At 35.6% G+C, this 26,628-nt stretch overlaps 1 protein-coding gene across 5 annotated transcripts; it reads left to right on the forward strand.

The window, feature by feature from the left end:
* Nucleotides 1–669: 669 nt before the first annotated feature.
* Nucleotides 670–19,892, forward strand: rbm27 (RNA binding motif protein 27). 5 transcript variants are annotated; one of them, XM_058758640.1, is made up of 21 exons: nucleotides 670–886; nucleotides 1,490–1,608; nucleotides 1,788–1,906; nucleotides 2,283–2,362; nucleotides 3,265–3,461; nucleotides 4,961–5,263; nucleotides 6,669–6,896; nucleotides 8,114–8,290; nucleotides 8,817–8,972; nucleotides 9,062–9,203; nucleotides 9,378–9,531; nucleotides 9,703–9,906; nucleotides 10,148–10,288; nucleotides 11,171–11,296; nucleotides 11,414–11,488; nucleotides 13,290–13,457; nucleotides 13,590–13,694; nucleotides 17,072–17,269; nucleotides 17,370–17,453; nucleotides 17,542–17,682; nucleotides 17,824–19,892. In XM_058758640.1, exons 1-21 carry the CDS (start codon nucleotides 828–830, stop codon nucleotides 17,911–17,913), a joined length of 3,066 nt encoding a protein of 1,021 aa, XP_058614623.1. In that variant the 5' UTR covers nucleotides 670–827; the 3' UTR covers nucleotides 17,914–19,892. The 5 variants fall into 5 exon arrangements, with proteins under 5 accessions (XP_058614623.1, XP_058614622.1, XP_058614624.1 ...); XM_058758639.1 differs by having other exon boundaries at nucleotides 671–886; nucleotides 4,958–5,263; XM_058758641.1 differs by having other exon boundaries at nucleotides 671–886; nucleotides 4,958–5,263; nucleotides 8,817–8,963.
* Nucleotides 19,893–26,628: the final 6,736 nt, after the last annotated feature.

A 26,628-nucleotide genomic window follows, 5' to 3' on the forward strand; every position in this document is an offset into this window, starting at 1 on the left:
AGAGTTCAATATCAAATGTGACCCTGGACCATAAAACCAGTCTTAAGTCGCTGGGGTATATTTGTAGCAATAGCCAAAAATACATTGTATGGGTCAAAATTATAGATTTTTCTTTTATGCCAAAAATCATTAGGATATAAAGTAAAGATCATGTTCCATGAAGATATTTAGTAAATTTTTTACTGTAAATATATCAAAACTTCATTTTTGATTAGTAATATGCACTGCTAAGAACTTCATTTGGGCAAATTTAAAGGCGATTTTCTCAATATTTTGATTTTTTTGCACCCTCAGATTCCAGATTTTCAAATAGTTGTATCTCAGCCGAATATTGCCCTATACTAACAAACCATGCATCAATGGAAAGCTTATTTATGCAACGTAGGTAGTTTGTTTTGGTCCAGGGTCACAAATAGTCTAACTATGATGTAAAACTCTCAAGAATAAAATTACTTAAAGTATATAATAAGTGAGAGAACAGAAAGGTAAAATGAAATATAATAATAATAGCTGGAAGGGGTGTTTTGTATTTTTTGTAGAATAAATTACAACATTAAACATTGCTACATCTCTTTTTTTATGCATTTAGAATTGGGGGAAAAAGTGAAAAGTGGAGGACTGGGGGTAACCAAGGTATGCGTAATCACATGTTAAAGCAGCTCTGTGATTGGCTGCCGCCGTTGCGTTGTCACGTTGCGCAGAACCTCCAGCAGCTCCTCCGACGTGCTAGTGACTACAGAAGGCCCAGTGTGTGTTTTAGACGATGCTAGTAGGAGTTACGCATAAACACCCAGCCTTTTATCAGTATTAATCAGTTGCGCGTCAGGATGATTATAGAAAATGTTGACGCTCTGAAATCCTGGCTGGCTAAACTTCTTGAACCCATGTAAGTGATGAACAGTGACATTTGAAACAGTGAAGCTAAGTGGCGCCGCTCACATGCTAACAGCTTAGCTGGGTTTCAAACCACTTAAGCGCGCAGCGAATAGATACCGTTTCCTTTGATGTGGTGTTTAAATGACGGTTCAATTATGTTGTATTCATACACGAGGTCATATTGTTTAGGATTCTAACACGCCTTCCAGATAGAAACCATGAAGCTGGAAGCTAAGCTAAGAGGGTCTGCTGGCTGAGTGGGGTGGTCATCAAAACAGCCTGATAGTTTTCATAGTCTGGGCCAAAACCGGATCAGGGCACAAGTTATTTTAGTTTTAAAGCCTTGGCATGTGTGGTCAGCAGGCAGACAGTTTATTTTTGAAGTCAGTAGTGTGTTTGGTGGTTGTTGCACTAGATGACAACTTGTCATATGTTTCTGTGCATCTTAGTAGACCTCTTGGAAAAGCTACTAACGTTAGTAAGCAACACTTATGTTGTGGATTGTTGTTTTAGAAGACCTGCATGGATGCACTTGACCTTTTGAATTTGACAAGGGACTTCTTGTCTCTTGCATGTATGGATTTACATCAAATTAACCTGAGATCTTTTACAGATGTGATGCTGACCCATCTGCATTGGCAAACTACGTTGTGGCGTTAGTGAAGAAGGATAAACCAGAGAAAGAACTCCGAGCATTGTGTGCGGATCAGTTGGACGTTTTCCTTCAGAAAGGTATCGGTAAAAAGTCTTCACATAGCTGTTTATTTTAAATTTAGAAACTGTTGTGAATAGCTGCACAGGTAATTCAGGCCCTTTGTGTTTAATCTGTTGTTGAATATGAATGATCTATAAAGATTACCGTGCACTTTGGGTATTTGCTGAATCGATTCATTGTTCTCTTCGTTTCACAGAGACTACAGGGTTTGTCGACAAACTCTTTGAATGTCTAACCACCAAAAATTATTTGGGAAATCCAGCTGCTAAAGAAGAGAGTAAAATCCCAGTGCAGAAGCTTGAGGAGAAGGAAGAGGTAAGTAGTCAGTAATATAAAATAACAGCATAAGATATTTCTTATTGTTTATAATCTTGTGAAATGGTATTCTTACACAGATCTATATATAAAGTTGGATACATAAGTGTATTCAAATTATACTGTATAATTGCATAAAGCGATATATGCTATATAGCAACTGCTTGATTGTTTATAGCATTGAAAAATGTAAATGTTATGACATTATAATTATAGATTTCTGTAAAAACGATGTGTATTGTTAAAGGCGCATACAAATAATATTGACTTGATTTGACATGTAGTGCACCACTATACACTCCTCGATAGTCATGACAGATTTCAAGTGTAAATACATAAATTGTGTTATTGTTAACACATTTACATTTGTTTTCAGACTAGTCATGTTGAAGAAGATAGGGATAACAGAAGAAGAAGAAGCCCATTAAGGAATCGTTCTGACTTCAATGAATCAAGGTTTGGTCTTCAAAAGTGTTTCTTTTCCTTCTGATTGTGTTGGGTCTTGTGTACATATAAAGGTTACAGTTGCTTTTTTATTCTTCAGTGTCACATGATCCTTCAGAAATCATTCTAATAGTGATTCGCTGCTCAAGAAACATTTCTTCGTGTTATCAATGTTGAAAAGAATTCTTCCGGAAACCGTGATATATTTTTTTTCTTCAGGATTCTTTGATGAATAGAAAGTTGGGAAGAGCAATATTTAAAAGAGTAATTCTTTGTAACGATGTAGAAGTCTTCATTGTCACCTTTGAGTTTAATCAATATGATGTATCTTTGCTCATTTGAAAGTATTCATTTCTTCCAAAAAAAAAAACTCAGATCCCACTTTATAATAGGTGGCCTTAACTAACATGTACTTACATTTAAATTAATCATTTGGTACAGTGCACTTATTGTGTACATACATGTTTTTACATTGTACTTATATTTTTTAAAATACCTATATGTAGTTACATCTGTAATTAATTTCTGTGATTACATTTATAATTTAACTGTTGACCCGCACGTTACACCTTAACCCACCCTTAAACCTACCCATACCACCAAACATGTACCTAACCTTACCCGTATCCCACCTCAATAGCAGAAAAAGTGTTTTGCAATACAATATGACCACAATAAGTACATTGTACTTATTTTTTGATGCCAGTACATAGTAGTTAAGGCCACCTAATATAAAGTGTGACCAAACCTCCTTTAAGTCCAAACATGGTACCTCAGATTATTCCATGTAACTTTCATGATATGTGTTCAAAACCCTTTCACCCTGGATGTGAGGCAGTCAAATCTGTCCAATATATATATATATAATTCAGACACATATCAGTAACACACAGTATCTATACGTCTGAATTCAGGGCTAGAGATGACCGCAGGAGAGACGACCGTAAGCGGCGGGAACTGGAACGTCACGGAAAGAGCGGAGAATCATACCGAGACCGTCATGAGCGGCGAGGAGGAAGCTCACGGGGGAGAAGCTACAGTCGAAGCAGGAGTCGTAGCCGCAGTAGCAGCCGTGGAAAGAGCCGAGAAAGAGAGCACAATCAGAGGAGAGGTGAGGACCGTCCCAAATAACTTCTGTCACTTTACTTTTACTTAAACTTCATTGCATTTGTGTGCAGCAGAGGAGTGCTTACAAATGTATTTAATTTAAATGGGTAATCGTTCCATAATATGATGCACATTTTTTGGCCAGATCTATTATTTAATTCTTAAACGCATAAACAAATGAAATTCAAACATGGAAGGACTTAAATATACATCTTTTCTAATAGGCATATATTTAGAATTAATTTTTGTAATTGGTGTAAAAATGTCAGGGGGATATAACTGTCCTGATATCATTAAAAAATAATTAATACAATTTTTGAAAAGAAAAGTAAGTACTTTGGCATAATATTTTGTTATTATTTCTTAGGAAATAAAACTGCATATTAATATTTGAAGAAAATTTGAGCAATTTCTGAGGAGGAATATAGAGAGAATCCCTGAAGAGTTTAATGGTTATGAGGCTTTGTTTCTGTCAATTGTTTGTTTATTATTTAATAATTGATTTTTTATGTATATATATATATATATATTTATTATTATTATATATATTTTTTTATATATACAGGTGCTGGTCATATAATTAGAATATCATCAAAAAGTTGATTTATTTCACTAATTCCATTCAAAAAGTGAAACTTGTATATTATATTCATTCATTACACACAGACTGATATATTTCAAATGTTTATTTCTTTTAATTTTGATGATTATAACTGACAACTAAGGAAAATCCCAAATTCAATATCTTTGAATGGAAAGATATTACACTTTTTGGATGGAATTAGTGAAATAAATCAACTTTTTGATGATATTCTAATTATATGACCAGCACCTGTATATATATTTTAACTTAAAAAAATTAAAATAAATAAATATATAAAAAGAATATAAGACTAGTATGTATGCAAGGTGAATATGAAAATGCTTGTAAGCAAGCAAAAAATAGTTGATTATGCCACTTGACATTTTTAGAGTTATTGAACTTATTTATGCATGAAAGAGTTGGAATCACTAAAATGTATTTTATAGGATCTAGTCATTTGATTGTAAATGTTTTGAGTGACTTGTGTATATTTCTGTATATGTAAATTATTGTATTTTGTTTTATGTGTAACTAAATGTGCTGCCTATCTTGGCCAGGAGCCTCTTGTAAAAGACATTTTAAATCTCAAGAGTTTCATTTCCTGGTCAAATAAAAATAAAATAAATATTTTTTTTTTTTCTTAAAAATATTCCATAGCTGTTTGAAACCAACATAAATACTTGAATTGGCACCTTTTATTTTTAAGTATATGTGTGTGTGTGTGTGTGTGTATATATATATATATATATATATATATATATATATATATAAATATAAATATACACATACACACACACACACACTTTTGTTTGTGTGTGTCATTGACTGTAACATTAATCAAACAACTGTCAAGATTTATTTCTTTGCAAGCGAATATTCAACAAATAAATATTGAATTTAAATGTGCTTTATTTCAGCAGAGCACAGATCCAAATTTGAGCAGGAGCGGAAGGACACAGAGCCTTACAACCCATCCTCTGCCCACATGGGTAACCCACACCACCAGCAGAACCATCCACCCCCCCTGCTCCCTCTGCCCCTTCCTCAGCACCAGTTCCCCTCCTCAGGGAGCCCCGCTGTCCCCAACGCCGTATCCGTGGTAGCACCGGCTCACCTGCCCGACAGCACTACAGAGAGCTGGTCCACATACTTCACCAACCACACAGACGGCAAGACGTTCAACAAGAGCAGCACACTTAAACATCGCTGCAGAGACTACGACGGTAAGACACAATTCACTTTGTCACGTGTTTGGTGAGATTGTGGTGCTTGAGTGACTTTGCCCTGACTTTTCTAATCAGTGTTGTTAATTAAAGCTATTAAAATGTGTTTTTGTTAACTGAAATCAAGTCAAGTCACCATTATTTATATAGCGCTTTTAACAATACATATTGTGTCAAAGCAACTTTCCAATATCAGAATAGGAAAATAGCGTGTCAATAATGTAAAATGACAAGATTAAACACTCAATTTTCAGTTAAAGGCTGTGATGTCATCGTCCAGCTCAGTTCTGAAAATAAAAATCTGAATAGATAGTTAAAAAAAGACTATAATTTGTGTGTCTATCTATCTGTAAAGTTTTTGATAAAATTAAATATAATTCATATAATTAAATGTAATAAAATGGAAAAAAAAAATACAGCTAAATAGTTTCTCTCTATCTCTCTCACTATCTATATATATATATGTATATGTATATATGTATGTATGTGTATATATATATGTGTATGTATGTATGTGAGAGAGGGAGAGAGATTGTTAGATAAAACCTAATGTCTTATGAGCTTTTTCCTTTAATATTGCAGTGACACTTTTTTTTTTTTGTGAAAAACTGAACACACCAGAACACACTGGTGTTCTAGAATAACCACAGGTGTAGTTCATCACATTAAATACGAACATGTCCCACTAATCTTTGACAACCAGAAAGTGTACAAAAAACATTTTTGCTCGGTTAAAATAATAGATTTACTGTTCAAAATGAAGACAAACGCACTTTTAAGCATGATAAACCTAACAAACATTTTTGTGAAAAAGCTTGGTGCACTTGTGCTATATTTCTTAAATAAATGTGACTTAGTTTGATATTTTCATAATTAAGGTCCAAATACATTTTGGAGCCACTGGATGTCTCAAATGATGTATAACACATCAGAAACACTCATGTGTCTTGATGTTCTCTAAGGACACATTTTACTCTTCGGAGTGTCTGTTTCTAAAGCATCACTAATGACTGTGGTGTTGCAGTCTCACTGCGTGGCCTTCTGGGAGCGGTGTTAAACCGGCAGTGTTTATATTTACTAGCGAGGGTATTTTTCACACTGTTGGGAGTGGCAGGAGAACGTCCACAGGGATCCCTGAAGGATGGATGGTTAGCTCGATTAGCCCTGATCTTATTAAACAAGCTGTGATTTGGCATGTTGACAAGAAAGAGACGTGACGATCCATACAGCACTGTTTACATGGAGCAAACTCCACAGAAGAATGACCAGAAGTTCATCCACCTTGTATTTGTGTGAAATACTTGTACAAGGCTCAAACTCAAAGTGATTTCGAAAAAACATCACACTTTGTGTTTCTGCTGTTGTGATATTGTTGATTTTAATGTGGGTTTCTTTTTGTTGGCAGAGAAAGGATTTTGCATACGAGGCGATCTGTGTCCTTTTGACCACGGTAATGACCCTCTGATCGTGGATGACGTCACGCTTCCTACCATGATCCCGTTTCCACCCCCACCAAGCCTGCCCCGGATGCCCATGCCGCCTATGACAGAACCTCCTCCTGGCATGCCCATGCCGCTGCCGCTGCCCCCTCCCCACGGACAGCCTCCGCCTCCAGGCATCTACCCCATGCCAGGTAAGTGTCGTTTTGATTTCAGCATGCTAGACTAGCTTTTTCCTCAGTTCAGTTTAAAAAAAATTAATAAATGTATAATCTTTGCTTGCTTATTAATTTAGCAATATGTTTATTACATCATTATCTTCTGTTTTTTTAATTGATGTTAAATTCTTAGAAAAATTAATGTTTTAATTTATTAATTATTCACTTAATTCTTTACATTTTATTAAAGGTAGACGATTATTATCATTTCAATTTCAGTTTATTGTTAATGTTTATGCATTGACAAATCTTAATCACTTTTTTAAGTATTTTTTTTTTTTATTGCTTATCATTTGACATTAAAATCTTACAACAAGAGGCATCAGAATATAATTTTCCAGAAAATAAGTCGCACCTGAAAAATTGTATTATTAAACGCAAACTTAAAATTTTATTATTAAATTCAGAAATAATCTAACCAAAAACCAAACATTAAAAACACTATAAATGTGCTTTAGTTTTAGTCACAGATTCTGACATTTTACACATTTACACTTATAGGATACTTTTGCTAATGGGATGAATCTTGTGATTTTAATAGTTTTGAATGATTGCGAGTTTTGAATGTGCTTGTGGTAATTTTTTTTACCAGAGGTAAATAACTTCCATGCCATTTTAGCCATGTTTGATTAATAATGGTTTATAATTTCAATTTAATTTATTGTAAATGTTCATGAATTAACAAAAACCCTTATTATTTACAATTTCTTTTTATTTAAGTATTGATTGATTTGAAAATGTTGCATCTGAATACAAATTTGCACAAGGTCACACAGATAAGTCGCATCAGTGCAATTTTATTGTTTAATTCAGAATAATGTAAAACAACCGTGAATAAAAACGAAACATTTACAAACATTAAAAACACTGTAAAACACATTTTTTAGTTTCCCTCATTCTACAACAAATCTAGTGGGAAATGCACTATACATGTTTTGCATTTTTGACATTAATTGCATTATACAAGTCGCTTTGGAATTTAAGCTGCAACATGTTTCAGATTATTAAAGAATGTTACTTACAATCTGGCTAATACAGTAAATGCATTTCTTAATTGTTCATTTTTATGAGTTTGTTAAAATGTGGACTCTAAATCCTGAGTATGACTTTATATTAACAGCATGGAACTTGAAATGATTGTCCTAAAGTTTGCTGTAGAGAGTGTGGTTCAGTTTGCTCTTGTCTTGTTTTAGGGCCTCCTCTAATCCCAGCTACTGGGATAGACACTCCACCCCACTCCAGAACCAGCACCTCTTCCCCTTTGGCCCTGCCTGGAGTGGGACCTCCTCCTCCACCACCACCACCTCCACCTCCTTCTTCTTCTTCCTCCACTTCTGCCTCTCTCCACCCTCAGTACACTCTCTCTGAATGTAAGCCACTGCGCTTTTCTGTTCTCAGCTTGAGCAGTGGTGCTTCTAGAGCTTACTGTCTATAAGTGTGTTTTAAAGGGGTCATATCATGGAAAACGTTCTTTTGGAAGAAAACGTCTGGTTTTGATGCACTGCACAGATACTCTAGTTACTCAGTTTTTTTTTATTTTAGTTTTTTAATTATCAGCATCTCTGACATTTTAAGTGGACTTCAGGGAAGAAATTATGACCCCTTTAAAGAAAAATGAGCCTCTTTCTGTTGGTGGTGGTTCTGGTCTTGTGTGTACTTTAATTCACTTGAATCGGGGATATTTTTTTCCTGAAGGCTGCAGTAACAGATTCTGACCATGTAGTTGTGCTGTTGCTGCATTTTACTTCTTGCAGCTTTTGAGCTTATTTTTCTATTATTTAAATAATATTAATTATTAAAATATTAATGTTTTGTTAGCAGTGTCTATTATTATTCTTTTTTTTTTTTTCCTGCATGCAGTGCATATGGTTTAACATTGTCTTGTGTCTCATACAGACAGCTATGATCCTGAGGCCTATAACCCAGAGTCTCCGGGACTGACCGGGCCAGGCAGAGCTCAGTACCGCCATTTCATCCCTCGCATCCAGACACAGAGACCCAATCTCATCGGCCTCACCTCTGGGGACGGACAAAACTCACGAGGTATCAGATGTGAGAGATCAGTCCCACACAAATAAAAGTTTTAAACTCGTTCACTTAGGCAAACATGTAACTGAACTTTGGTTTATTTGTGTTTTTAGCGGCTAACATAGTAATCCAGACAGAGCCATCCATCACAAGTGTGTTGAGCAACGAGGTGAGGTACAACTCGGAGCAGGAGAACAGGAAGAGATGTCTGCCATCTATAGATGGACCGCAGGCCAAAAAACCCTGGATGGAAAAGTGAGTGATGAGTGAGCTGAGATCAGCATCCTCAGACACAGATTCTAGTGTACACTTTTTTTTTTTTTTTTTTTTTTAACCATTAGATCATATCAAGTTTATGTATTTTTATTTACATATACATGTATATATGCCCTGTTTTTGTGGTTTAATGGGTTTTTTTCTGTTTTACAGACCAAATTTCAATAACCAGCATAAACCCACCTTCCCGAAAAAGAACCATTATGTAAACACCAAACTAGAGGTCCGCAAAATCCCCCGGGAACTTAACAACATCACCAAACTCAATGAGCACTTCAGCAAGTTTGGAACGATAGTCAACATCCAGGTACACGTTGTATATAGATTAGCATGGATATCAACTGCATGCATTTTATGCTCGGCACACTTTCTCAAAAAGATTCCTTTTTAATTAATGTATGTCATTGTGGTCTAATGCTTTTGATCACCTAATACTGATTCAGAAGTAAAGCTGCGTCCTGTCCTGTGATTTCTGCAGGTGGTGTTTGGGGGCGACCCTGAGGCAGCATTGATCCAGTATACAGCTAATGATGAGGCTCGGAGGGCCATCTCCAGCACCGAAGCCGTTCTGAATAACCGCTTCATCAGAGTGTACTGGCATAGAGAGGCCACATCTAACACACAGGAACAGGGACCCAGTCAGAGCACAAACCCTGGACAACAACATCCCACAACACACAAGGTTTGTCAGAAGTGTGTGAGAAAATTCAAACAGGAATCTGCAGTAAATTATATTCCTATGTTTCATTGTGTTCTAATATTTGGGAAACAGATTCTTTACTGGCCAGCCCTGATTGAAACATTTGTGTCAGTTTATGAGTACACCCAAAAATGAATAATTAGTATCATGTTACCATTTATCCATGGATGAGTTTGTCTGCCATTTGTCTACATTCCTTGACTGAATTTAGTTTTGTCCACAGGTCATTAATAAGCAGCACACAGCAGGATCTTACGTGCTGAATAATACCTTCCCAAAACAGCAGATTGCCACAGGAGCCGCAGGCACAACGGGCCCCACGGGCGGCACTGAACCTACGAGCCCTAGCCAGGAGCCTTCAGTGGTAAAAAAAAAAGCACATGACTGTTTGCACACATCTGACTGAGAGAATGCATTTTTTTTGGCAGAAGTCTCTTATGCTCACCAAGGCCACATTCATTATCACAAAAATACAGTAAAAACAGTAATATTGTGAATTTTATTACAATTTAAAAGACACGTTTTTTTTTTTTCTATTTGAATGTTTTAAAATTTTATTTATTCCTGTGATACCAAAATTAAATTTTCAGCATCATTACTCAAGTCTTCGGTGTCACATGATCCTATAGAAATCATTCTAATATGCTGATTTGCTGCTCAAGTATTAGCAATTATTACTGGTGCTGCGCAGTTATTAATGCGGAACCATTTTATTTATCAATGTTGAAATTAGATTTTGCTATTTAGTAATTTTGTAGAAACAATGAAACTTTTTTTTTTAGGATTCTTTGATTAGAATGTTCAAAAGAAGAACATGAAATAGATGTAAGATTTCTAGAAATCTTATATGAAATGTAAATCTTTTGTAATATTATAAATGTTCTGATCAAATTGTGTCCTTTTTGAATAAAACTATTCATTTCTTCTTTTTTTCCAACTCCAAACTTTTGAATGGTTGTGTATGATTTTCACAAAAAGTTTAAGCATTAAAAACCTTTTTAGCATAAATGTTTCCTGAGCAGCAAATCAGCACATTAGAATGATTTCTGAAGGATCATGTGACACTGAAGACTGATGCTGATTTCCAAATTTCCATCTCTGGAATGAATTACTTTTTAATTATATTAAAAAATAAAACGAGTGTAAGAGACTTCTTTAAAATTAATATATGTATAAAAAATATTTTTTATACACATAATGTGTTCATAATCAGTCAACATTCACTGTAATTTCTCTGTTAAACAAGGGTTTGACACCACCTTCAAGTTTACCGAAGGGTCCGTTCTCACGCACGGTGTTGAAAACCGCATCAAAATCATTGGGAAAAACAGGCAAAGCACTTGAAGCCCAGGAGGTTTTGAAAAAGAAGCATGTAAGTATTTCCTTTCTCCTTCTCACCTCTGTAAGCCGATAGCAGCAGCTCCACCTGCTTGGATTGCACAGTCTGGATTGTACTTATGAGTGAGCTAACGTGACCTCTGACCTTCAGGAGGCGCTGAAACTGCAGCAAGACATGAGGAAGAAGAAACAAGAAATGCTTGAAAAACAGATCGAATGTCAGAAGGTATGAAGAAATAACTAAAGTTTATCAAAACATATGTTTATATACAAAAAGCTAAAATCTTGAATGCACCTACTCATTTATTGATGTATTTCTTTATTTTTCTTATTTAATTATTATTTTTTTTTCACATTTTAGACTTATGTCGAATGTCATACGACCGATATTTGGCAGTTGTTCTGTCTGGCCCATAAGTGTCGAAGACATTTGTTTTGACAGTGCTTAGAATGTGATATACATGTTATATTTGTTTGTACTTTATGTACAATTAACAATGTTAATTCCTTTATATTTGTTTCTTAAAAAAAAACTTTAATAGGATTGAATCAGTAATTCTGTTGGTATTTTACAGATTTATATTTTATCAAGTTCAGTTTTCCCTTAAATTTATTAATTGTCAAATTATTTATTTTTATTAAATATTCTATTAAATATATCTAAATTTTATTGCAGCAATCATTATGCGTATTATTTAATATTTTTAAAGGAATTACTGCGACGTTGGTTTATATTGCGTGTTGGACACCCAGCGCTCTAAGATGTTTGATTTAATGCTGAATCAAAACTCAGGACCCAGCAATAAAATATTATGTGTAATCGCGCTCGTCCTGATTCAGTTTTAGTTAGGGATGCACCGAAATGAAAATTCTTGGCCGAAGCCAAACAAAATGAAACTCTGGGCTGAATACCGAACACAGTTTTTCACATTTCCCCCCCCATGTAGGCCTATTTTGCCTTTTTTTTTTCACCATTGCATAAATTAAATAGCCAAAATGTGCTTTTTACTGTTTTGTCCTGCCTTTCAAATAAAAAAAATAAATCAATTTAAAAAGATTTACTTAACACTGAACATTTTTTAACATTCTATCAGACATTATACCAACAAAGCACAATTGAACTTAAAATTAATAAGTTAGTAAAATAATATTTTTTGGCCATTTTTGAGACCCCCTTCTTTTTATTTATTTTTTTTACTGTACAAATAAATGCAGCCTTGCTGAGCAGAAGAGAATTCTTATAAAACATTAGAATATATTACAGATCCCAATTTGAACACTGTGTGAATGTTATAATAATTGTATTAATACAGCTGTTGTAGGGTAATTATTATTATTATTATTATTATCGTCGTCTTACTTTTTTATTTTATTTTACAGAACAACAGTGAAATTACAATATTAATATTTATGAATGTTGATGGAGATTTTTATTTTGGCAGAAACCCACAGGAAGTCCTCAGTGCTTGTTTTTGTTTACAACAGCAGATTTATAAATGATAGATAGTCATTACGAATTTGGGAAGATGTTTGTCGCACGTATCACATTGTCACATGCCTTTAAAAACAAATTCAAATGTTACTGAGCAAATGACGAGTAACAGTGTTTCAGCGCAGATATTCCTCGTGCTTTGGACTTTGAACCCCGGCGCTGCGAGCTCGTGCAGCGCTGTTTGAATACATGCAGTTTGTGCGTGTTTTTGAAAACATAACATTCTGCAGTTTATTTCCTGATCGTTTGATTTCAATCATCACAGTAACCAGCATCAACCACCTCTTCCTCTTCTCGTCGGAGACATGAGATCCAGCACTAAGCAGTCTCTCGCTGTCTGTGCTTTGTGCTTGTAATGATTTTTGCGTCTTTCTCTGACAGTTTTAAATACTTCCACACTGTAGACATGTTTGCTGCATTATCGCGTGCCTCTATTTGATCACATTTAGTTTAATGAATATAATACACAAGAACTGTGCTAGAGGCTTCGTACGTGCAGTTTGATGTAACACTAAACCTGAAACGTCTTCTGCAGGTGCTGATAAACCGCCTGGAAAAGAACAGAGGGATGAAGCCAGAGGAGAGAGCCAACATCATGAAGACTCTCAAAGAACTGACAGAAAAGATCTCTCAGCTGAAGAATGAGATCAGCCCGACCTCACAAGCTACTGCCAACACCACACAAACAAAGTCAAAAACAGATGTAAGACAACTCTTACAGACCTGGTGGCAAAGCACAGATCTGTTTGCAGTCATCATCTCTAGTTGCATAGATTGCCACCTTAGTTTTATAAGGTCTTATTGAATTCAAGTATAACCATTATTTCATCTGTAGGCACAGAAAGAGTTGCTTGACGCAGAGTTGGATTTCCATAAGAAGCTGACGTCAGGAGAAGACACCACAGACCTGAAGAGGAGGTTGGGTCAGTTGCAGGTGGAGGTAAGTGGCCTCTCTGACCTGTGACATCTGATAAGGCTTTTTCAGTGGTCGATGCCGATATACAGTGAGGAAAAAAAGAAGAAATTCTATTTTGTGGGAAGAAAATTAAGCCTGTTATAGTGCCTGCTGTTAGCAGATGTTGTGTGTTTATAGTTTCTAGAACAGTTTACTGTGTTAGTGATGTGTGGTTTTACCTGTGGTTATCATGATCTACTTGTGTGGTTAATTTTAATAAGATTAGATTCCTAGCTCAGTCAGTCAGAATATTTACGTTTTAGCCTAGTTGGATGATGAGATGTTTGTCAATTAAATACATTAACATCCGCATTGCAGCTCAAGCCGCCGCTACTGTCAACTCAAGCCACTTTCAAATGTGCGATTCCAAGAGACAAAGCATGTAATATTAATAATTAAGATTATTAATAATTATTGAAGATCTTCCAACATGTTGTCTCTCCCGAATTCCTTTATCCATTAAGCGTGTCCTGTTTTTTTTTTTTTGTTTGTTTGTTTGTTTTTTAAAGAGAATTTAAGCCAAATACAGTTTTGGAGTTTTTAGCAAAAATACATGATATAATTCAGTCATATTTCTCGCCATGAAAATAGCCACAGAAGCTGGAGTGGCGTTTAAACACAAACACAAACAAACAAACAATCAATTAATAATTAATTATTTTTGGTGCTGTGGAGTTCTCAAATGTTAGTCTAGAGCCCTGTACAGGGTTCCCGTGGGTCCTTAAAAAGTATTAAAACGTCTTAAATTTACTTAAAGCCTTAATTATGATTTCAAGAGGTCTTAAATTTTGGTATGGACCAGAATCGCGGTACAGCTTAATGTGACGATTAAACTTCAAAAGGCTATAAATAAAATATGAGCGCTGCACGTTTCAAAGTCCGGTGCTGCGCTGCTTTGTGTTCTGCTGTTACCGGGGAAACCGTTCCAAAGCGCCTCCTGCTGGCAGAGAATTAATCTGCATGTTCAATAAGGCTGTAGTTGTGAGTAGGAGGCTGTAGTTTCAGAACTGGATTTCTAGGACCCTATAGTTTTTTTGTTGTTGTTTGTTTGTTTTTTAATTATTTTATTTATCTATTTTTTTGTTTGTATGTATTATGTCAGGTCTTCCAGCCAGTTCTATCAAACCTTTACAATTAATCCAGAACGCGGCAGCAAGATTAATTTAATTATTAATTTAACTTAATTATTAATTAGATTAAATATTTAACCTAATTTATTTCAATATTCAATATATTCTGGTTCAAAATTCAGTTTTCTTGGAAAGAAGACTTGTGTCTGTGCGAGACTTCAGTTAATTAGCCGCAGCGCTTCACGTCTGATGTGCTGTTTGTTTGCATCTGTTTGTTAGATGTTTGAATCAGGTCTCCTCTGTTGGAATAGATGGTGCTGTCCCAAAAAATAGGGTCCTATGCAGTCCTAGAACTGCAGCCTCCAGTATTGCAGGAACATCGGGTTGTTTTTGTTCAGACCAATGCAAAAATCAACCCATGTTTTTGTCCTGCGAACACGCAGAGCTGTAAATGTGAACTGGTGGATCGATAAGGAGATAATTCATTATAAAAATTGTAACACTAAAATGTGTTTGTATGTTATTTAATTAATATAATAATTTATTGATAATTGTTTAAATTAATATAATTAATACTTTTGACCATTTTCTTAAAAATGGTTTAAAGGCTGAAATGTGAAGTGTATAATTTTATAAAACTTTTTGTTTTGTGAAAACTTCTATCTGAACTATAAATCATGCTTTTTACATTCATTTTACAGTTTACCATAGACATTGCCCTACCCTGCGCATATGGTATTAATTTTATTTGCACAGGTCTTAAAAAAGGTCTTAAAAAGTCTTAAATTTGAGCTTAAAAATCCTGCAGCAACCCTGCCTGTAATTGCTATAGTATACTTTGCCATTCTTTTTTTTTTCTGCTCCCCCCCCACCCCCTAAACAAAAGAGACAGATGAGCCAGCATAATCCATTTCACTCAAACACAGTCTCACTCTCAGTCCTAACATAAGCGTCCCTAAAACAAGAGTGACAACAGAAACAGCACTGCTGGCACTGGGCTTAAATTAGCTGGTGTGAAATATACATGTCATTACACTTCATCTCCTGCACATTTAACTCTGAGCACTTCCCAAACCCCAAGGACCCGTTCCTAAACAACACGCATCCCTCTCCACACGCTGATGCTTCTCATTCCATTAAAGTTTGATCGGCTCCCATGTAAGAAATGAGCGAAAGATGGAGGGAGGACAATTAATGGAAGAGAGCTAACGGAAGAAACTGCACTAGCTGAAAGACTGTTCAGTCAGGGCATGAAAGAGAAATGACCAGCATTTGGTGTGGCTTTTGTCACTCCGTGGCTTATCATTTTTTCATTTGCAGTCAGGGTAAAGGTTAGGCAAGTTTCAAAGTTTAGTACTTTTTGGAAGTTTAGAAGCTCTCACTACACCATAGCTGTGTTACCTTGTTCTTTTAAAATGTGAACGATAGTAATAATATAAAATGAGTAGGTGTGTATAAACTTCTTGACTGGTGGTACATCTGAAATTGATGATGTTGGGTATTATTATAATAATATATTGAATATATCAAAATGCAAAAGAGTTGTATTTATGTGTATATAAATACATACAAACATGCATGAAAATGTACTTGGATTAAGTGTATATACAGGGTTCTTAAAGTCTCAGTTTGCCCTTCCACAAATTAAGGCAAAACAAGATGGAGCAGAAGGTCTTAAACTCACAAAGTCATGGCATTAAATATTGCATTCACTGCAAGTATTTTTGTCGTTTTCCAATACAAATATCTGAGCACCCCTAAATCAAGAACGATTTACTTGAGATGCAAAATGAAGAAATTAAGTCTCTTTTTTTCCAAGAAATTGAACAAAATAAAGTGAGTTTTGGCTTAAAACAAGAACAATCTGTCAATGGGGTATGAAAACTTTGCTTTTCCTTTGAATTTGATTTGAAGTTGATTTTTCTGAATCCATTGGCTGATATTTGTTCTGGATTTAATCAAACTCGCTTCGTTTTGATCTTTTGCTCAAAAACAAAATTGATTTGAGTAAATATCTCGATTTGATTAATTTTTAGACATTTGCATTTGAAAACAAGACAAAAATACTGAAGGACGTTACTTTTTTTGCATTTTCACCATTTTCTTGGTCTTAAAAAGGTGTTTAAAAGTCTCATTCACTTTCATAAAACCTGCTGAAACCCATGTATGCATATGTAGTTATGTTTTACCATTGTTCACTTTTTTTTTTTTTTTTTTTATATCATGATAGTATTTATATTTTTTGTCACAAGTTTTGTTAACACATCTGCCCTCTGTATTAAAATCGCATAGGCAACACGGTTGGGTTTGATCCCGGCTGGGCGGGGCAAGCCACCAGCAGCACCAAGTCGAGGCAGAGGGAGGGGCCGGGGGCGGAGCCTGAGGGGGCGTGGAGGAGGCAATCACATGGTAGTAGACCACCGGCCTCGAGCCCTCACTATCATTGGCTTCACACAGGAAGAGAAGGAGGAGCTCATGCCGCATTTTGTGGTAAGACTCGAGTTTCAGTAGTGCGGGATTGTATCTTCATTTGTATATATTTGTATTTGTATATCACCAAATTTATGATCGACCCTTATGACTTGTATAGAAATTTGGCGAGATTGAGGAGCTTCATGACCATGATGCTACCAGTGTCGTGATGACCTTCAAAACCCGAAGTGAAGCGGAAAATGTACTGTGGCTTTTTTTATGTTTGATTTCTTTAGTTTTAAATTTAAAATTTAAAGGCACTAAATCATCTTTTTTTTTTTTTTTTTCAGGCTGCAAACCAAGGGGCGAAGTTCAAAGGTCGAATTTTACAGATCTCGTGGTACAAACCTAAAACTCCATCCGTGTCCACTGAACCAGAAGAGGAAGAGTCAAAGGAAGAGGTCAACGCCGCAGGAATTCATGTAATGACGGTAATTAGACAGCCAGATTACACCTTTTTAAATGTATGATTAGCAGCGTTATGTATTCAGTGTGTAAGTAAAATGTTATTACTTTCTTCATACCGCATGTTTTTTTCTTAAATATCTTTATATCTTTACTCCTACTTCTAGGAGCCAGTTAGCCCCTTTCTGCTTCCAGAGGAAGAGGAAGAAGATGATGACGAAGATGATGAATATGAGAGCCGCTCTTGGAGGCGATGAGGAAGGGGAAACGGCACCACTTTTTGTTCAAGGACTCTCATTTTTAGTTTCTGTTTGTGAATTCTAATTTAAGTATATTTGATTGAATAAGACAAAGAGTCTTTTTTAAGATGGTTTTCAGTATTTGGAGAAGTGGAAAAAATGAAACGGCTAGCGGCATTCTCCATACGGAGACGTCTGTGGGGACTTGCAGTGTTTCTGTCACTCTGAAATCTGCATTATATATCAAACTCTCACTTTTGCTGAGAGTGAATGCAAAATGTTTCAACTAGGAAACATTTTGTTTCACTGTGCATGACCAGATATCAGTAATTCACAACATTTGTGACTACTGTGAATATTTTTCTTTTTTTTTCTTTTCCAAATACCTAAATTGTTTTGCCCATTTTCCCAGTTCAACGTATGATTTAACATGAAACATCATCTGCACTTTGTGCCACTTTGGCCTGTGATAGAAATTCTCCCAATGGACGCACTCGTTTGGCACCATTCCCATTAAAGGCATCTCTTTCAGTTGTTGAGAAACGATATGCCCTAATGATGTCAAACCCTTTCAAAAGACTTTTGTATCTGCTCTCTAAAGTTTAGGCAATATATATCCCCTGGTGGATTATTTTTCCTTCTTCTCAAGATTAATGTGCCACTTTCTGTAAATATAGACTCTATATGTGGCAAGATATGTGGCATACTTCATTTTGGTTAGTGTGTCCGACTGTTCATATTTATTTCTCAATTCTAGGTGATATTCCAAAACCAAAAAGAGCTTTGGATGAGGGTCAGAGAAAATTATTATTGTTAATTGAGGTAACATATGAACAGGTGTTGTGAATGTATTCAGAATTGATTTACACTTCATTTACGCCTTATATTGTCAGTGTGCAGCTGACGTTTTATGAGATTTTTTTTTTTCTTTTTCTTTTTGTGTATATTTTGTAAATGGTTGCAGTAGTAATGACTGTTCTCTTCATTATTTTAGCCGTTAGAATGAATGAATTGCTGAACGAATCACATTCATGACTCTTAGAGGCTTATTTAAGTGACTGTGTGACTTAAACTAAACATCATGTTGTTGTTTTTTTTTTTTTTTTTTAAACGCTGTCTTATATGATTACACCATACTTTGAAGATTTTTTTTTGTTGTCATATTTGACACTCCACTCGTTTCAAAAGCCTGGTCCTCCAGAAATGGGTATTAAAAAAAAGTACCGTTTCTGTAACCTTAACTAGTATCCAATAGCATGCTGGCATCTGTATGTGTGCGTTCATTTGGAAAAAAGAAAATATATGTACGAATGCATATATATTTTTTTAATAGTCATATTTACATACTTTGCTAAAACAATTAAGATATAAGTTTATAGTTCCTTTTAAGGAAGGACCAGTGTACAACTTTGAGACTTTATTATATATACTGTTGATGTGACATTTAATAGCACGTTACTATGCCGTTTGAATCCAAACATTCAGTGATACACCTGTTTCCCCCACTCTTTCCGACTGATTGTACTATATGTTCTCAATATTCACACTGGTTCAGTTTCTCAGTAATTCATATAAGGTCGGGCAGGTCTTATTATTGGTTTTGTACATGAGTCTAATAGTAGGACTTGGGACTGTATTTAAAGAATGGATTTTGATCATTTTTACTACACCACATTAGTACAATGTCATACATTTAGCATAAATAGATTTTGACTTTATTACTGTTTGTAAATTGAAAAATCTATGGATGTATTTTTCAGTTCTTTGTTTGTAAAATGGATTTCTAACAGCTGCATGTTTGCTAATCAATAAAGATATTGGAATGGGGGTGAGCAAGAGGAATATAAAGAAAAAAAGATTAAGTTCCAAATTGGCCTAAAATAAAATGATTTGCAAGCAACAAACAAACAAAAAAAAAAAAGAAAAGAAAAGAGAAAGAGAGAGAGAGAAAAAAGAAAAATTCCATGATCCATTCCAAGAATTATTCCCCTCTGAAACAGTTGTCGTGTGTATTTTTTTCTTTGTGTGTTCTGAGTGAATGATTATGCTACATTAAAAAGAAAAACACCTTGTTGAATGCTATTTTATATTTAGTGTTTTTATGAAACACTTAAGATGTTGGACCTCTAATAATATATTTTAAGTAATTATTAATGATAATTATTTGCACATAGCTTAAAGCACGCATACATACTTTCATTACATTTATGCATTTAGCAGAGGCTTTTAACCATATCGACTTACAAAAGAGGAACAAAGCAATTCAACAAAGAGCCAACACAATGTCAGATTTAAGAGACATCTAGATTAGGAAACCAGCTATAATTGTGTCTTCAACTGTTTCTGGAAAGGTGTGATGGTCACAGCAGTTCGGGTAGAGTTCTACCAGAGAGGAACTGAAAGGGTGAATGGTATGGAGAGTGACATTTTGCCTCATTTAGGCAAGGGAACAACAAGGCACTCATTCAGTGACCTTAGCTGGTGGGATACATTTGTAGTAGTGAGTTGAGATGGGGAGGAGCTGTTCGGTTGATTGAAGACTAGACAATCATCTGCAAAGGCTTAGTCAAGTTGGTTGGAAGGTCCACCCATAGAGCATTACAGTAGTCGTCTTTAAATTAGGGTTAGGGTTAGTAGTAATATTCTGACAGGAAGGGTCGGATTTTCTCAATTTCTTGTTGAGCACTAACCTGCACAACCAGGATGTTGTTGAGTTATGGGTGAAAAGCGCAGCTGGTCATCAAACACTACCCGCAGATTCGTTGCTGTCCTGGTTGGTGTTACCCTGCTTAAAAAAAAGCAATAGAAGCCCAATAGAAACCATCACAGAAATTCTAATGGTTTCCATTAAAATACCATTATAAACCATTAGCTTTTTCCATTAAAACCATTACAAAATTCCTTTTTGTAGTGTGTTTTGGGCATTTTTCCAATAGGATTTAACATCCCACCAATACAATCCATCACATACCAGTAGACACCATTATAGTTTCCATTAAAACCAATACAATTCCCATTATAACCATTAAAACCATTACATTTTCTATTGTGTTTTGGACAGGGGTCTATTGTTTTTTTTTTCAGCAGGGTAGTGTTGTACATCCCACTTGCACAATGATGTTGTGGTCAACTGATGGGTTTGCAGGGATTACAAGGAGCTCTGTCTATGCAAGATTGAGCTGCAGATGATGCTCCATCCAAGCAGAGATGTCTGAAAGGAAGGTGGAGATATGAGCTGAGACAGTGTGATCATCAACTTTAAATGAAGGATGGAGTTGCATATCATCTGCATAGCAGTGGTAGGAGAAGCCATGTGCCTTTATGTTCGTGCCCAGTGAGAATATAAATGGAAAAAATAAAAGGAGCAAACAACCTTTTATGTCACCTAAAACTTGAGGCACCACCGTGATTAGCTGATGTGACTTAGACACCCTTCCTCTCCATGAGACTTTGAAAGATCTGCCAGTGAGGTATGCCTGAAACCACCAGCAGGATCCGGTGGATAACAGTGTCAAAGGTCGCGCAAAGGTCCAGCAGACTAAGAACAGATGATTTGGAGCAAGCCGAAGACTTTCAGCAATGCAATGGTCAATAGGGCGGTCTCCGTGGAGTGTCTGCTTTTGAAGCCAGACTGGTTATTGTCACGTAGTTTGTTCTGTGAAGGAAAAGATGAGAGCTGGGAAATTTTCCAGTAGTGAAGGACATGTTGATGATGTGGGTAGCAATATTGGTGAGATCTCCTTGACTCTAGGGGTCAAACAACTAAAAATCAAGTCAAGAATCTTGGGGTGATTCTGGAGACAGACCTTAGTTTTAGTAGTCATGTCAAAGCATTATCTAAATCAGCATACTATCATCTCAAAAACATTGCAAGAATTAGATATTTTGTTTCCGGTCAAGACTTGGAGAAACTTGTTCATGCCTTTATCACCAGCAGGGTGGATTATTGTAATGGTCTCCTCACCGGCCTTCCAAAGAAGACCATTAGACAGCTGCAGCTCATCCAGAACGCTGCTGCCAGGATTCTGACTAGAACCAGAAAATCTGAGCATATCACACCAGTCCTCAGGTCCTTACACTGGCTTCCAGTTACATTTAGGATTGATTTTAAAGTACTTTTACTCGTTTATAAATCGATCATTGGCCTAGGACCTAAATACATTGCAGATATGCTCACTGAATATAAACCTAACAGACCACTCAGATCATTAGGATCGAGTCAGTTAGAAACACCAAGGGTTCACACAAAACAAGGGGAATCTGCTTTTAGCTATTATGCCGCCCGCAGTTGGAACCAGCTTCCAGAAGAGATCAGATGTGCTAAAACATTAGCCACATTTAAATCCAGACTCAAAACTCTGTTTAGTTGTGTGCGTGCTACGTCCGAACTGACTGCACTGTATTTTATGTATAATCATTTTCCATTCTTAACTGTTTTAAATTCATTTTAATTCAATTTTTATATAATTTTAAAAGCTTAAGCAGAAGGTTAAAGTAAGATGTTTCCCATTGCACCACATCCTAAAGGTGCTCTATTGGACTGAAATCTGGTGACCAGTGTGTGATGATTTGAACTTTGTGACAGTCATTATCCTGCTAAGAAGCCATCACAAGATGGGTACACTGTGGCCATAAACAGAGGCATATGGTCAGCAACAATACTTAGTTAGGCTGTTTTAATGATTCTTAATGATTCTCAACCTTTGACCTACCTCAACCTAGGCAGGATCCAGGATTTCATGTCTGACTCTTCCATCCAAATGTCTCAGCAGAAATCAATACTCGTCAGACCAAGCAAACTTTTAACAATCTTCTATTGTCCAATTTTGGTGAGTCCATGTAAATTGTTGCCTCAGTTTCCTGTTCTTAGCTGACAGCGGTGGCACCCAGCGTGGTCTTCTGCTGCTCACTCCCTGTGTGTTAGAAATGTTCTTCTGCATGCCTCGGTTGTAACAAGTGGCTAAGAGTTAATGTTGTCTTTCTATCAGTTCAAAACAGTTCGGTCTGAACTTTAGCAGATCGTGTTGACCATGTCTACATGTGCAAATGCATTGAGTAGATATTTGCATTAACTAGAAGGTGAACAGGAATAATAGTTTTTTTTTGTTTTTTGTTTTTTTGGTGTGTGTGTGTGTGTGTGTGTGTGTGTTCACTTATTATTATTATTATTAATTTATAATTATTAATTATTAACTTACTATTCCTCTTGATACAACTTTAAAGACTACTTCAAATTACTGTTCTGTTATAGTGTACAAAAAAAAAATGTCCTTATACTAACTTTTCCTTTTCAAAATCACTTTTTAAAAATGTATTATTTAATGTTTGATCTATAAATAAATGTTTCTAAATATATGCACTATATTATACATTCATTGTGTTTTTACTTAACCTGTTGTGAAAAAATATATATTCAAAATAAAATGAAGAAGCAGAAATCTGAGGGATTTCAGCAGGCTATTATGCAGCTTGAAAGAAGAAACAAACAGAGCTGATTGGTTGATAGAAACGTAGTTTACATTCTACACAACAAAATCACAGTCACATTCCGATTTGCCATATTGTTCAGGATTCTAAATAATTAAAAGATGTTTCTTTCAACTTCCGGCTGGCTGCTTGCTCATAACATTGTGTTTTGCGGCCTTATATTTGTGCAACATATCCCGCCCATCTTACCCAAACTTTCATCACAGTGTAAAAGTTAATTTGGCTTCAGTGGCTTTGACATATTTAAATGCTTATGAATAATGCACAGCCATCCCTTACTTTGGGAAGCCAAGTGAAAAACACTCAGAGTCGATTTGATTTAATGCAAGCAGTGTTGATTGCCCCGTGGGACGGCACGTCAACCACCAGCTTTACCCACTCGTCATTCTCTCATCCCTTGCTGCTGGAGCGACAAGCACTCAGAGCGTGCTTGGAGCCTGGATACGAATGGAAATGGACGGAGCAAACACACCGACGACGACGGCGAGGTCGTTCTGTGGATCAGAGCTATAATGCCTGCAGAAGAGCAAACTCCTGTCACATCTCACCAAAACCAAATCAATAAATCATGTCACCTGAAATCAGTGCCATGTTGTCGCCGGCTGATGACAAGCCCACAAATACCATCGCAACCCTTAAATAATGGATCTGTTTTTTAGATGACAATGGGAGGTTTTGAGATGATGTGGGCAGATGCACGGCTATCAGAGTGAGAGACTTGTGAAGTCACGGTGAGGTTGATCTTTCCATGCATGCAATGTGAGACCTGATGCTACAGAAGCATCAGTCAGGTGGTTTGGCTGTCAAGGCCCAGTGATACACGGTCACCATTCAACCCGTCTGTTTATCTGTTTGTTTAGTTCGTCTGCGGTACATGTCACCATGACCTGATTGTTCATTTTAACGCAGAAGCATTTGTTTCAGTTTTTAAAATAATTACTTATTTTTTACCTTTCCTGTCCTGTGTCCTGTGTCCTGTGTCCTGTGTCCTGTGTCCTGTGTCCTGTCCTGTCCTGTCCAAAAAACCAGTACATGCTGGTTAGGTATGTTTTGAAGCATGACTGCTGGTTTGAGCTGGTTTAAGCTGGTCCTTAGCTCATGACCAGCTAAGAACCAGCAGTCAAGATTCAGAACATACCTAACCATGCTATTTTTTTCAACAGGGTTTTCCTTTCCTTTCCTTTCCTCTAAAAAAAATTATCCCTGTTCACAAGGATTCACTAAAATGGCTTTATTATTCATGCCAGGCCAGTAGTTAGAGATGTCACTTCATAAAGAAACACTACGTGCCTGCGCACATACTGTACATAAAGACTGAACATGTAATACGAATGACGTCGCAGTTTTTACAAACTCACATTTTTTAATAGAAGTTTGCATTTTCAGGCCCTCAAAACACCACTGATGTGTAAAAGACCGAAAAGCATACACACTTTTTTAGTTCGTTTTTAGTTGAAAACTGTGTCATGCAAATGCCCCTCAAGATGATAAAAAGAAAAACATCTGTAGACGTAATTTTTGTATTCAGGGTGGTTATGCATGTAACCATCAATTAAAAAATAACCAGTGTCGGGGGTCACGCATCACAAGTAACTCAAGTTACGTAATCAGATTACTTTTTTTTTAACACATTACATTTTAATTTACAAGAAAATATCTAAATTAATTTTTTTCAACAGGATTCGTTACTTTTTAGCTAGTAACGCAATACTGTAATGCACTCTAGTAACTTTCCTCAACATTGGAAATAATGTTACAAAGTAATGAAATAGTAACGATTTATTTTCTTTAATTATTACTTTTAAATGTAAGAAGCATTTTTACAAATTGCATTAATCCTTGGATTGTTATTATACAACAATTTAGTTGCTTTTACGTTATGTTGGAAATGACCATAAACAAAGGTTTGATTTGTAAAAAAATAAAAAACAAAACATTCACTTTTATCATTGAAACTTATTCATTTAAGTTTTATCATTGAAACTTAATAATTACTGAACTTTCTGAGTGCAGCTCCAGTCCTCGATTCTGCAAATTAGTACTTTATGAGTCATGAGAAATCTGCAAACCTCAAATCGACAAGTGAGTTCTTTATGAGTCATCTTGATCATTCACTAACGATTCATTCAGGAATAAAACAAGAGACTGACTGTGTACAGAATCGCTACTATATAGCAGACAAAAAAAAAAACAGTATGTGAAAATAGATTAAGAGTTGGCCCATTAATCTAATTTAAGAGTATTCGGTAACACTTTACAATAAGGTTCATTAGTTAACATTTGTAAACATGAACTAGGAATGAACAATACTTCTACAGCATTTATTAATCTTAGTTAATGTTAATTTCAGCATTTACTAATGCATTATTAAAATCACAATTTGTGTTTGTTAACACTAGTTAATGCACTGTGAACTCACATGAACAAACAATGAACAACTGTATTTTCATTAACTAACATTAACAAATAGTGTAATAAATGCATTGTTCATTATTTGCTCATGTTAGTTAATACATTAACTAATGTTAATAAATGACACCTTATTGTATTCATAAAACAGACAAAAATTACCTGGATGTTTTAGTACATACAGTGTGAATCTGAAGAGCTCACTTTACTTTCCCATGAGCCCATGGGAGAGGATTTGTGAATGACAGTGAAGAGATGCAACTGAGGCTGGTAGGTCACATGACAGTGACAATATGATGAATTAAGTATGTCTGAAGTATATACTACACACATACTACATAGAGCATGCTTTTTTTAAGGGTACCTAGCGATTTCGGTGCAGCCACTGTCTGTATATGAATAAGTCATTGAATCATTTACTCAATCAATTTGTTTAAAAAAACACAATCATGCTGTGATTTTGTTGACAAAATATTTCTATTGTAAAATAATAATTAAAAAAAAAAGTTACTTAATATTAACTTCTTGTTTATTTACCTAATGCATAAAAGCAATAATAAACAAACGAATTACATGGAAAATTTAATACATTGGTCATTTGACCATGTGTGTCACGTCATCCATACACAGTGAAAAGTAGCTCCAGCTTTTGTGAAGCTAAAAGTTTGTTGTCCCAACGAAGGAGAAAGACGGACCATGTCACTGACCCATTGCTATCTATTTTCATGTTCTTATAATGTTTGTTTATATGTCTTATACATTGTTACCCCATATTTTAAAACAGGTACTTTTTTAAAGATAGTTAAAAAACTTTTGACCATGATTATTAAAACCCAC

This window comes from Onychostoma macrolepis, chromosome 21 (genome assembly GCF_012432095.1).
Source record: "Onychostoma macrolepis isolate SWU-2019 chromosome 21, ASM1243209v1, whole genome shotgun sequence".
NCBI lineage: Eukaryota > Metazoa > Chordata > Actinopteri > Cypriniformes > Cyprinidae > Onychostoma > Onychostoma macrolepis.